Raw genomic sequence first — 14395 nt, 5'->3', positions numbered from 1 at the left:
TTATCAGTGGTTCTTATAAAATAGGGTAGCGTTTTTCAAGAGTGAGCATTTTAAAATCTAATGTTAATCAAAACTAACAAAATTCTATCCATGGCACTGTAAAGGCTGATTAGATTTGTAAACATCTGATATTTTTAATGAATTTCAGTAGATTTACGTGGTGCTTTTTTAACTGCGGGATGCAGTCACATCTTCTATTTTGAGCAAGCCTCACAGTTTCCAAAATATTACTGGCATGAGAGAGACTGGCAGGAGCCAGGACCAGAGCGGCCACTCTGGGTTTCTCCTGACGACCAGCTCAGCTCCTGACACACGTGCTAACACTGTCCCTACCTTCCATCTGCTTCGTCGGATCCTTCGATGTCAAAGCGCAGTTTTTTCAGTGGTTTAGGAGGGTTGCTTCCTTCAGCACTTCTTTTGAGCACACGGTCGCTGTTACACACCATTTGATTTATTTTCTGGAACTTCTCTGAAGTCTACAAATTATGGAATTCTTTATTTTAGATCATTCTGTAGTCAGCAACCCCGAACTGTAGGTTTGTGGTGGGTCAAAAATCAGGCTGAGGTAATACCTGCGTTTAACTTCCTGCTTCTTTGGACCAAACGGGAGATATGAAAAATGTTAAAATCAGACTAACTACACCCAACTTCCCTGGTGGCTCAGATGGTAAAGTGTCTGCCTACAATGCAGAAGACCTCGGTTCAATCCCTGGGTCGGGAAGATCTCCTGGAGAAGGAAATGGCAACCCACTTCAGTATTCCTGCCTGGAAAATCCCATGGACTGAGGAGCCTGGTGGGCTACAGTCCAAGGGGTCACAAAGAGTCAGACACGACTGAGTGACTTCACTTCACTTCACATCTAACTCTGCCCCAGTAAATACCTGCTCTTCTCATACCCTCCTGTGTCTTCCCAACAACTCTGACTACTACTCCAACAGTCCTGGTTCCTCATTTTCAGAATTTACTCAAGCACAAAACCAGGGCTATTTCTCAGAAGCATGCGAAGCTGGAAGAGCTTTCTGGAACCTTGTTTTTTTTTTTTTTTTTAAAGCACAGCATAACTGGAGCAAATGTTACCAGAATTCAATAAGAGGTGTCTAGTGAAGAATAATTTTGGACTCACTTTATGAATATCATGCTGATAAGTCATACAGCTTATAAATTTGAAATCATCGATTTATAGTATTTGTTGATATTCCTAACTCTTAAAGGTTTAAAATAAAATATTAAATATCTGAAAAACTCAAAGTATTTGAGTCCTTCCAAGTACTATTAGAGATAATTTGATTTATATATCTCCTGAGGAAGAATCCTTTCACAGTTAAGAAAACTTTGGTTAAAAATGCTAAAGAGGGCACAATACCTCATTTTATCCAAAGGACAAACTCATGGAAAAACTGTGTCTTATCTATTTTAGAACCAGAGTGAGGTGATTATCTCCATGATGTGTATTAACATGTTTTTTTGGATTCTAGAATGAAATCAGACTTTCCAATAGAAGTTCAATCTGATTTGACTGATTTGACACTGAGGATTAGCTTTGCATAATTAACTTTCATTAGCTAATTTACCAAAAATTAAATGAACTAAGTTTCCAAAAATTAAATGCAAAACCAGATTTTGATGGAAAATATATTTAGAGCACATGTATAATATGATAGAAATGAAATTCTGTACACCTATTAAATGGATTTCCAGTTATGAGCTTTAAAATATGGAAGTATGTATAACCTTCTTTCAACTCTTTCAGAGTTTATCACAAGCAAAACAGTTTGAAGACCACTACTCTACATCTGACTTCCCTGGTGGCTCAGATGGTAAAGCATCTGCCTACAATGCAGAAGACCCGGGTTCGAGTCCTGGGTCACGAAGATCCCCTGGAGAAGGAAATGGCAACCCGCTCCAGCACTCTTGCCTGGAAAATCCCATGGACGGAGGAGTGTGGTAGGCTACAGTCCATGGGGTCGCAAAGAGCCGGACACAGCTGAGCAACTTGACTTTCTTTCTTTCACTCTATACTTAATCTGGATCCAATCCTATTTATGTGGTCTACATCACCTTTGTGAAGCCTGACAGCTGTAGCCTGTGTTGAGCTAAATGTCATCACATTTACTATTTGTAACACACATGTTAACATTTGGTCTTTTAGTATACAACACGTATCTTTCTCTAGTTATTTCACTGGAGGGGCAGTGCGTAGGCAGACACCAAAATGGTTCTCACTAATTGTCTCCTTGAATGTGGGGCTGGACCTAGTGTTGTCCTGCTTCTGATAAAATAATGCAGCAAAAGTGATGGCAAGTCACTTCCAATATGACAAGAAGACTGACTTCAATTTTGCTTTTCTCCCTCTTCCCCTCCCTCCTCTCTGTTGTGAGTAGCCAGCCACCCGAGGGAGAAGCCCGGGTGTCAAGGAACTGATGTTGGCTTGAGCCAACAGCCATCAAGGATCAGCCAACAGCCATACAAGTGAGTCTGACTGAGAAAGGTGGTCCTCCAGGTGAACCTGGAGATAACTGCAGATCCAGCTGACATGCTGACTGCAGCCTCGTACAGATAGACCCTGGACCCAGCTGAGCCAGGCCTGTTCAATGAGCCACAAGGAATGAGATTTCAAAAGGTTTAAATGCCTAAGTCTGGGGGTGGTTTGTTATGCAGCAATAAATAACAAATATAGGTGGGGGTGGTGGGATGAAACATTCAGTAATGCTCACTGAATATAGGACTGTGAATTAGTGATGGTAAGGAAAGGCCAGCTAAGAGTAGTGGGCTCCCAGACTAGAATAACCATTTCAAAGCTTAACTTTCCCCTAGATTCCTCTGCAACAAAGACCACCACATAGCCTGTCACTTACAGTGGGGCATGTAACCAATTCCTAATCAATTTACCAGGGAAGAATATCCTAGAAGTTGGAGAGGAAGGAAAAGCAAAAATGTGTATATGTATAGAAGGGGACAAGTGGGCATGGTGGCTACATTTTAGAGTATTTTAAATCATACTCCCAATTAGTGAAATTCAAAGCTGTTTTTTAAAACATTTCTTTGAGACTATATAATGCACATACATATTTGTATGTATATACATTAATGTATATACACATATAATCTCAAAGGTGTTTAGAAAGCAGTTTTGAAATACACCAATTATGAATATGATTTAAAATTAAACCTGATTTGAAAATAAATCTGATATATATATATCTTCTAAATTTTATGCAACATGCTTGAATGAGGTACTTGAATAGTAGCATTTATAAATTCAATTACAGAAAATTTCAAATTCTTTTATAATTATGGAATCATGCTATAGTAATTCACAGGAAAAATACTCACCCCAAATGATTCACCGATTGATACTAAGATTCTGTCAAGTTAATATAAAATACAAATTAGTAATGCAAATCATATACAACTATGCAGAGATGAACATACACACGTCAGAAAACTCACAGGAAGACCAAATCAAAGGTTTCTTCTACCCCTAGAACCACTGACAGATTATACTTATTAAAGGCTAATTTTGGTAGTGCTAGTCTAGTTACACACTAAGCTCATTCCTTAGATTTTTAAAGTAAGAACTGCATGTCTACAAGAATATATTTTGCCATTGCTCACAAGGAAAGAGGGTAAAAGAAAATTTTAAGTTTACTCATACTTAACTCTTCATAAATCAATGAGTAAGGAAACAATTCAAATTTATTTCACATTTTCTCATTAAAAATTCAAGTTATATTTGGTAAAACCAAGTTATATTTGGTATAAATGATAATCTGAATTCTATTTAGGATCTATACTGATATATGGTAAAGGTTTAACATGTGGGCTTCCCAGGTGTCTCTATGACAAAGAATCCGTCTGCCAATGCAGGAGACGCAGGTTTGATCCCTGGGCTGGGAAGATCTTCTGGTGAAGGAAACGGCAATCCACTATAGTATACTTGTCTAGGAAATCCCATGGACAGAGGAGCCTGGTGAGCTATAGTCCATGGCGTCACAAAACAGTCGGACATGACTTAGCAACTAAAACAACATTTAACACATATCTTAGAATCAGAAATCTTTTAGTTTGTCCCTGTTTGAAATATATAATTTATGCATTTGATAATAAAGCTGAAGAACAACATTAGCCTGATATGACAAAGATGTGATCATATGCACATGGAATCAACAGATATATGGATTTTATTGTTCTCCAATTCTTTGATAAGTAGCCATCATTCTATATGATTTACCAAAATATGGCGAATACAGAGAGTGTTAAGATGCTCTCTTAATAGCTGATCAGGATTTTCAGAATGTGACTTTTTTGCTAAAGGACTCCAACCCAGAAGTGAATTAACTAAGATCAGCAAGTAGCTATCATTATCAGCATAATATGGGTTAATTATCATCATGAAAAATTTACCTAAGTATACATTTTCCTGTAGCAATGTATAAATTAGACATGGTATGCACCTCAGCAGCTTAAAATGTAAATTGTAGATACCAGTACATAGATACTCAACCATAGAAACACTAAATATATAGAAAATAACACAGGGGCACATGAGAGCATTTGTATCATTTGCCAGTTATTTTCTACTTTTTCCTTTACTGTACAGCTTGAAATTTTTATGAGTGTGCATTGCTTATATAAGTAAACACACTACACTAATGTTTTCACAGGATTAATATATCCCCTTCTTCTTGTTTTTCTTGCCCATTAAGTGCAACTATATGGGCTAACAATTTCTGAGATGAGACTACATTAACTTTACTAATTAATCTGCCTCCAGTATTCAAATAAAGTCAGATTCAAATAGCCCATGATAGCATATAATAAGTCAGCTGAAGCACTTCAAAGCCAGAGAGCACCCACTGTTGAATGCGGAAGATAACATAATGATTTGTAGGTGCACAGAGCCTTTCATCTAAGAATTTAAAACAGCTTCACACTCATCATTTACCTGAGCCACAGCAGCCTTCTGAAGCAGAGACCTGCCCAAGGTAATACAAGGAGGCCGCAGGCAGAAGTAGGGATGGACTTCAAAAGACTTCATTTACCATCATCTACATTTAATCAGTCATCTACATTTTCATAAGCAAGATGAACAGATCCACAGAAAGAGTTCACAGGACATTCAATAAATTCTAGAATAAAAACTCTTAGCAAAAGGAATCTACTTTGTTTAGCAGGGTGGCTACTTAAAAAACTCTGAGAGTGATCTGAAACTTAGGATCAAACTAGTACTCAGATTGTTTACAAAAGACCCAAGAAGCCAGGAAAGTTGATGACTAAATTTGCAAACCCATCTAAGTAAACAAATTATCTCGCCCCCAACACCTCCCATTTTTATTTTTATCATAGCACTTAATATAAATTAGGAAATTAGGGACTAGCTAAATAAAGAAAGCTTTATGGTTTTATGCTTGGATTAAAAAAGAAAAAAAACCCCTCTCATTCTTTACCGCTTTCCTAAAAAGAAAACACAAACCTTGATCTTGGAGTCATTTTTGTTGGTGTAGGCAGACCTTCTGAAATTTTATATGGGTTCTTTAGGGGTGATATATAGATGTTCCCCCCAGGAATCCGTAAAGGTGAACTAGAAAACTTGTAAGGGCTTCGAGGAATGTGAGGAATCGGTGACAAGGTAGGAGGCTACAGCAAAAACAAAAGCAGGAGGTTACTTAACACTTCAGTGAGATCCACTGGTTTATAAGCAGATTTGCCCAAATAAAGGATGCCTTCAACATACCCTGGTGGAAGCATACTGCAGAATATTTGTTTTCAGTCTCTGCATGAAGACTGAATTATAGAATACGATAATGGAATCATACTCCTCTTCTCTGATCAAAACACGTTTGAATGTCTGAGGAAGAAGAACAAAAATACTTGTTACATGAATTTGGGAATTCATCTCTTTAGAGTTTCTATTTTAATAGTTCTTGACACTTTCTAACAGTAAAAAGATGCATTACTGTATAGGAAAAAACAATCTAAAGGAGCCACTTTAGGCTCGGATTATAGCTGTTCTACTGGAAGTGAAAAGTCATACATATAGACTGTATGTGTTTTATGTATATATATATATAAAAGTTTATTACAAATATTCTGCTTATTGGCATAATACAGTGTTCCCTATTTATTTTATAATATGAATTTGAATATTAAAGTGTTAGCTTCCCAACTGGAGAAGGAAATGGCAACCCACTCCAGTGTTCTTGCCTGGAGAATCCCAGGGACGGGGGAGCCTGGTGGGCTGCTGTCTATGGGGTCGCACAGAGTCGGACACGACTGAAGTGACTTAGCAGCAGCAGCAGCAGCTTCCCAATTACATTTTAACTACAAATAATTAACTAATAATATGAAAATTAAAAGTGGATATGTAAATTTATACAAATAAGTCAGAACATATGGTACAATTAATGACTAAAGTTATCCGTATTATAGATAATGGATATTTTTGAAAACTCTTATCATGGAAAATTACCTACCTCCTGAACAGCATGAGGAAGATCTTTGTACGCTGTGACAATGATTTTGAATTTAAGGTCTATATTCTTCACTTTGCATATGCCATACATGGAACACATCATAATCTAGTAAATAAATTTGATACAAAAGCAGTCAGGGTTTTGTTACATGGTTGTGCTCAGAGAATGAGACGGCTGGATGGCATCACCGACTCAATGGATATGATGAGTCTGAGTGAACTCCGGGAGTTGCTGATGGACAGGGAGGCCTGGCGTGCTGTAGTCCATGGGTGGCAAAGAGTCGGATACGACTGAGCGACTGAGCGACTGAACTGAACTGTGGTCTAAAACACACTGTTATCTTTCTTTCAGTTAAAAAAAAAAAAAGGAAATTTAATCTCCCACAGAATTATCTTTTCCTGTCCTGAGCTCATTTGGCACTGTTTTAGATCAACTATTCTTATGTCTCATGCTTTTTCCACACCTAATGAATTCTAGTTTACAACAGCACAGAAAACGCCTATGATAAAGTTTCTTCAGTGGTTTCTGCAACAAGAGCTTTCATGTCATGAAATAAGTAAATACTGAAATATTCTCAAACTCTAAAGCTCTCATTTGTAAAAAATACAGCAAAAATATAAAGGGTAGCCAGTAAGCAAATATATGTTAACTGAATTGATTCAGCTTCTCATTTGAATCCAAACTCTTCTTAAGAAATCAGTACATAGCTAACAAGTAAGCAGGAGAAGAAAAGAGAAGTGCATAATTTCCTTACCTGGTCCAAATGCCTGTCTCTCATGAGTTCATACTCATTTTGCAGTGTGTGCTGGAAAAGGGTCCAGATGATATGCTCTAGTTCTGGGTGGTCAGACAGAAGGCGTGCACACAGGGTGTTCAGTCGAAGATATGCTAGTCGATACACTGGGAAAATAAGGGGAATTAATCATATTTACTCTTAATTTTGTATCACAGATAGATATTTTCAAAATATTAAACTGTTATAATGAAATGCTGTTAAATAGCATTTAACATTAACTTCATTTCTCCCACTATTTTCCTTATGATTTCTAGTCTTAGGACTGTTCTACATACATAGAAGACAAAACAATATTTTGCTGAAAATACTATTCAGCAAAAATAATTCTTTTGCTGAATTATTATAGCATAAAGTTGAAGCAGAAATGAAAATCAGAGGAAGAAAGATCCTAAGATATTGTGAAATTAGACAACCCAAATACTGTTTGTTTCAGTTTCACTGGTAATCACTCATCACAGATGTTGAATACTTTATCAATATTCAAGACAGTAATTATTTTTTAAAATAACAGAATTTCCAAACTCCCTTCCTTAATTTTTTCAATCCTGAAAACAAAAAACAAACAGTGTATTTCTCTATAAAAATGCTAGACTTGTAGATTACCTAAGTGGTAATATGACTGTGATATTAAATATATTGTGCAAGTTTATTTAAAAATACTACTGGAACACAGGTTGGAGAAAAGTAATCCACAAAACTGAATTTTCCTCCATCTGGTTTAAATGCACCTGTCAAAGACTTGCATAAAGTAATCAGAATTTTTTAGTTAATAATTTATCCCACTGGTCTTCAACTTTGGCTTACATCAGACTTGCACTGAGGACTTGTTAAAACAAGGATTTTTTCCTCATCCTACTAGAGTCTCTGATTGAGTAGTTCTAGCATTAGGGGCTCAAACAAAAATTCTCCTTTCTGCAACTTATCGAGTAAGGTGGATTCTGCTGGTTGGGGACCACACTTTGGAACCACTGCTTTAATTCAAGGACTTATAACATGCCTATAAAGCTCAGTATATTTGCTTTACTCAAGTCAGAAATAAGATTTATCACAGAGGAATCTGGCCTTCTACCTTTCTTCGAAGAGTTTCAAGTGGGTGTGCACTTGCATGTACATGCACAGACACCCAAATGACCTCCCCACCCCATCACACACACACAGTCAGAAAATGCTGTACAACCTGGTCACCAGGAGATGCAACTGCATTAGGCCACAGCCCATTGTATAATCTCAACTTACACATCTCAACAGAGGAAGTAATGCTAGGGGCAAATATTTCCCAGCATAAATTTGAAAGCATAACAGTAAGCAGCAACAATAACAACATCTGACACTTTTTGAGTGCTTACTATGTGCTAGACACTCTTGGAAGCATTTTATGTATTTATTCACTTAATTATCTCAAAACCCAAATAAGGTAGGTTATTATTATTTCCATTTTACGGATGAGGAAACTGAGGCACAGAGCTTTTTAAAGTGACTTGCCCAAAGTCATACCTAGTAAGCCGAAGAGCAAAGATTTGAATCCAGTAAGCCGAAGAGCAAAGATTTGAATCCAGTCAGCCTCGTTTCAGAGTCCACAATCTTCAAAGTAATCATCTACTAACCTTTTTTGTAGAAGAGTGAAAGGGAGGTAGATTTCAATGGCTTCTGAGTCTGGAAGGCTGAGGTTGCTTGTGCCTCTGAATTTGGAGTAGAATTTGCACGTGGAGTTGACGCTTTTTTCTTTGGGGATCTTACAGGAGAAAGGTACCTAGATATATTCAAAGGAAAAGTCTTCATGTGAAGTTTTCTCAGAATCTCTCTCTTTCACAGATACACAAACACACACAGCTGTACACATGCATCCAAACACATCTTGTCTATTTAATCCACTGTTTTACACCAAAGTCCTATTTAGATACAAGTTGGAAAAGAGAGCTTATGAGGAAAACTAGGCTTGCTGTTATCATTTCTAACCCTATTTTAATAAATGGCCTTTCCTAGAAATTACTGCCTTGTTGAAAAAATAGCTATATATCTTTATATGTTCGATTTTAATAATTAAAGTGAGATTGAGATAATAAAAATGACTCCAGCTTAAAAGAACAAGCCATTGATATTAAAATATCTCTTTCTCTGATTCTTCTCTTAAAAATGTTTCACTGATAACTACGGTTCATTTACATAAGACTTAAGTTACACACACATACATCTTCCTAAATTATAGAGTGCAGAATTATATGAATTAATATTGCAGGGAGCATTCTCAAGGCAGGTCTACACCCATATACTAAACACGTAAGGCACACATCGAGACAGAGATATTAGTGCGTATGAACTCCAGTTTCTGACCTGTCACCACTCTGTGCTGCCCTTTATTTCAGAGGGTAGTCCAGGCCTACCTTCTAATTCTGTTTTAGCATCAGATGGTAAAAGAATCCACCCGCAATGTGGGAGACCTGGGTTCGACCCCTGGATTGGGAAGATCCCCGGGAGGAGGGCATGGCAAACCACTCCAGTATTCTTGCCTGGAGAACCCCATGGACAGAGGAGTCTGGCAGGCTACAGTCCATGGGGTTGCAAAGAGTCAGACATGACTGAGTAACTCAGTACAGCTGAGAAATAATTCTGAGCAGAAAGTAGGATTTGTACCTTACTATGGATGTTTCTACTACATGTAATATATTAACTAGAACACTAGAAAAAGGGAACCAGTATCACGATTTTGTAAGTACCAGGGTCTAGTCTATCACCCTCGAATTTCCCTTCAATTCACTAGCAATACTGTAGACTGACTTAACTTGGGTAGAAGTTAGTCTCCCTCGAATTCCAGGTGAATAATAAGTATCCTGCTGGATAATAGGTAATAATTATAATCGAAGCAGGATAATACTTACTTCGCTTCCTTAATCTCAGACTTAAGAAGGCCAAAGGGGAGCTCTTCATTTCTCCGTTTTTCCAATCTCAAGAAATGGCTCCGTATTACAACCAGTTTCTTAAGTCAAAACCTTAGGAAATATTTAAATTTTTTTTCTTTTCCCAATCTTCAAACCCAATGGAAAAGAAAGTTCTCCCTCTAGAAACATACCCCAGATATTTTCCATTTCTTTGTATCTCTACTGACATATCTTAGACCAACTCATTTATTTACATCTCTCATTTGGACTGTTGAAATTGTCTCCAAACTGGGTCTTTCTACTTTCTTCCTTGCCCTGTTCTTTTCTCTCCTCCTACCCCGTCTGTACTTCAAATGGCAGCCAGAAAGTGGCCCTTTAAAAATACAAATTATAGCAAGCTAGCCCTCTGCTTACAACCTTAATGTTCTCCCACAGCCTTTTAAAATCTGAACTCCTCTCTGTAAGTCTCCTCTCTGATGAGACTCTACAAGATGTAGCCACAGTCTGCCTTTCCAGCCTCATCTTGTACCGCTCTCCTCTTGTTTGCTTTGGGATTTCTTTCTGCTCCTGAGACCAGGTATGTTTGATCACCCAGGGACACTGCACCCACTGTTTGCTCTGCCTGGAATGCACACCATACAGACTGTGGCAGGCCAGCATCCATTTGTTCTTCAAGTCTCGGGTCAAGTATCATTTCAATAGAGAAAGCTTCCCTGAACATTCTATCACTTTCTCAGCTCCTCTCTTTCACTTCATTCTGTTTATTTCCATTACAGAACTTATTATACTCTAAGATCACCTTATATATTAGTTTCCTTGTTTACTGTTTATTTCCTTTCTTCAGCATGTAGTTCTGTAAAGGGAAGGACCTAATCTATCTTACTTGCCTCTGTATTCCTAGTGCCTAAAACGCTTCCTGGCACCCAACAGTCAACTGCTTATTGAATTAAAGAAAAAGATAAGGCTTGACATATTTATATTAACGTATTACCTAGCAAGCTAAGTTATACATGAAGGCAGAGGTTCCACACACTAGAAATACTCTGGATACAAATGAGCATGGAAATGGCACCTCTGGAAAACAGCTCCTGCACTCGTCACAGAGCTTTGTAATGTCAATTCTTACACAGAACTAAACAGAAACATAACATTACACATACTCCTGTGAAAGGCAATGTAGCTGGAATCTTTCAGAGCATGGGCTTTGGGGTCAGATTGCTTGGATCTGATTTCTGTTGGCTTTTGGTAAGTTACCTTATTTCTCTAATTCCTTTTTCATAGATAATGAAGGCTTCTACAGTGTCTATTACCTTACAGGACTGTTTGGTAATTCTCCAGCACTGAGTGATAAATAAAGGTTAGTGATTGCGTTCTTCTAGCACGTCATCAGGCACTCATCAACCATTTTAGTCTCCTGTTCGCACTGGGTACTCCCTATGCCCACCCTATGGTGGTTTTAGTCGCTCAGTCATGTCTGACTCTTTGCGACCCCATGGACTGTAGCCCAGCAGTCTCCTCTGTCCATGGGGTTTCCCAGGCACGAATACTGGAGTGGGCTGCCAGTTCCTTCTGCGGGGATCTCCCCAGCCCATCCTATGCTGCGCTACGAAGGCGCTGAGCTGCACTACTGGAAGAATGTTTCCTGCTTTCCTGGCTGTTCTACTTTGAGGTTCATGCTCTTTCTGTCTCCTCGGTCCTCTCCCTCCTCTCTGGTTTCCATGTTGAAATCCTAGTCTACCTTCAAGGACTATCTAAATAGTCATCCCTGCATGAAAACTGTCCTCCTGACACTAAACTGGAGTGATTTCAGTAGCACTCTGTACCACTCCATATGACCTTTATTTGGGTCATGTATCTTATATTCTTGATTCCTGAAAGCAGGAACAATGTCTTATGCAAAATTCTATTCCCTGCAGCTTTTGCATAACAGCTTGTATCACACTATGCTCACAATCATTCTGTGAGCTGGATGGACAACAGATTTCACTCACATATCTGCTGCAGTGTGATTATTCTGGAGAGGAAGGTTGAGAGTACAGGCAGGTTCAAAGTGATCAACTGGTCCTTCTCGGTCCTTTGCTTGTTTAATAAGATCAAATAAAGGTGAATCCTATGTGAAACAAGACGACATTAAAACAACACTGGTAAGCGTGACCTTCTTATGTTTGTATCAAAATCACAGTGTTTGACATAGTGACCATTATTAATATAGTTGTAATTGACAATGGCAATTCTGAAGTCAGAATAAGGTTCTTGTTTCCATTTTGAAAATGATTGCCAATTTTTGTACTATGCACAAAATAAAGAATTAGGAATATGTATAACTTCAAATGCTTATATTAGAAAAGAAATTAAAAGTTAGAGAAAGAGATACAGAAAAGATCCAAAGAAAGTAGAAGGAAGAAAATAATAGAGACATGAGCAGGAGTTAATGAAACTGAAAGCAAAGATAAAATACATGGTCTGATAAACAAAGCTAGTAACTGCTTCTTTGAAAGAACTAATAAAATTAAACAAACCTCCAGTCAGACTGAGAAAGGAAGAGACAGATAAATAATATTAGGAACAAAAATAGGGCCACCATTACAAAGATCAGAAAGATAATCGGGGACAGTTATAAATAATTTTATGTCAATAAACCGGAAAATGTAGACCAAGTGGAAAATTCCACAAAAATAAAAATTAACAAAACTCAATAAGAAATAAACCTCAATAGTTCTATCAAGTATTAAAGAATTTGAAACAGTAATTAAAAGTCTCCCCACAAAGAAAACATTCAAGTACCTCTGGTTTTATCAGTAAATTCTACTAAACATTCAAGGAATAGAAAATTCGACTTCTACTTCAACTCTTCTGAGAATGGAAAAAGTAAGAACATTCTCTCTCTGATTTTTGAGGCTAGTAAAACACTGATACTAAAAACTGTCAAGGACATTACAAAAAGAAAAATTATAGCCCATTCTCACTCATAAATAGAGATATAAAAATTCTAAAATTAGCAATCCAAATCAGCAGTGTTAAAAACAGAGTATGTCATTTACCAAGATGAGTTTATCCAGGTTGCAAGATTAGTTCAATGTTAGAAAATCTATAATGCAATTCACCTTACTAATAAATCTAAAGGGAAAAATATTGTCAAAATCAATGCAGAAAAAGCTCTCATTTAAAAACCCATTTATTATGTTAAAAAAAGAAAAGTCTTAATAAATCAGGAACAGAAGGGTACTCCTAATTTGATAAATGGCATCTACAAATAAACAAAAAACCCACAGCAAACATCATGTGTAATGGTGAAACATTAAAAGCATTCCCCTTAAAAAATCGGAGATAAGAGAAGGATGTCCCATTATCACGCTTTCTATTCAGTATTATACTTGAGGTTCCAGTCAGTTCAAAAGATAAGAAAAGAAATTAAAGATCAAAAGACCAGGAAGGAAAAAAGAATAAAAATACCATTATTTGCAAATGATTTATGTCAATAAGGTGGCTCAGTGGTAAAGAATCCGCCTGCCACTGCAATAGATGCGGGTTCAATCCCTGAGCCAGGAAGATCCCCTGGAGGAGGAAATGGCAACCCACTCTAGTATTCTTGCCTGGAGAATCCCATGGACAGAGGAACCTGGCAGGCTACAGTCCATAGGGTCGGGAAAGAGTTGGATACAACAAAGAAAACTCAAAAGGATCTACAGAGAAATTATTAGAATGAGAGAGATTGGCAAGGTCTCAATACTGTTGTAAAACCAATACAAAATATATTTCTATATATCAAGCAAGTTTAAAACACATAATTTAAAAATCATTTATAGAAATGTAAGACCAGAAGTAAGAACCATTAAAATAATTGATTCAAAAATTGTAACTTTCTGGAGGTGACACCTTGCAAGACCATAAAACCTGGGGACATACTTATTTCACTCTTTTAGTGCTTAAACTAAGAAAGAAAGAAAAAGAGACAAATTGCCAAGATGCTAGATTTATATAAAAAGGAAAAGTGGTGCATCTGTAAATAAAAATACAAAACACTGTAGAATGTAGATTTTGTGAAAATATGAAGATGTCTATTCAATAAAATGTGTTTGAAAAATTAGCTAACAAATTGAAAAAAAAGGCTATTACACTTTCACAATATATAAAAATTCAATTACATTAAAAAACAAAACTGACGAAGTATTAGAAATACAAAAGAATATCTTTATAACTTCTTTTTTAAAATCTTTTTTCACCTTTATTGAAGTATAATTGACAAAAA

General features: G+C 37.0%; 1 protein-coding gene across 3 annotated transcripts in view; it reads right to left on the bottom strand.

Annotated features, from left to right (window-relative positions):
- Positions 1–14395, bottom strand: part of RB1 (RB transcriptional corepressor 1) — a 118926-nt gene that overhangs the window by 5814 nt on the left and 98717 nt on the right. For all 3 annotated transcript variants that reach the window (XM_068984304.1, XM_068984302.1, XM_068984303.1), the window contains exons 18-25: positions 12138–12256; positions 8875–9020; positions 7229–7374; positions 6475–6579; positions 5736–5849; positions 5475–5638; positions 3335–3365; positions 334–476 (exon numbers count right to left, since the gene is read on the bottom strand). In XM_068984304.1, coding sequence (XP_068840405.1) covers positions 334–476; positions 3335–3365; positions 5475–5638; positions 5736–5849; positions 6475–6579; positions 7229–7374; positions 8875–9020; positions 12138–12256 — 968 coding nt within the window. The remainder of the gene's footprint in view (positions 1–333; positions 477–3334; positions 3366–5474; positions 5639–5735; positions 5850–6474; positions 6580–7228; positions 7375–8874; positions 9021–12137; positions 12257–14395) is intronic.

The sequence above is a fragment of the Capricornis sumatraensis genome, chromosome 12 (genome assembly GCF_032405125.1).
Source record: "Capricornis sumatraensis isolate serow.1 chromosome 12, serow.2, whole genome shotgun sequence".
NCBI lineage: Eukaryota > Metazoa > Chordata > Mammalia > Artiodactyla > Bovidae > Capricornis > Capricornis sumatraensis.
The sequence above is the reverse complement of the archived record's forward strand: the minus strand, read 5'-3'. Positions and strand labels throughout refer to the sequence as shown.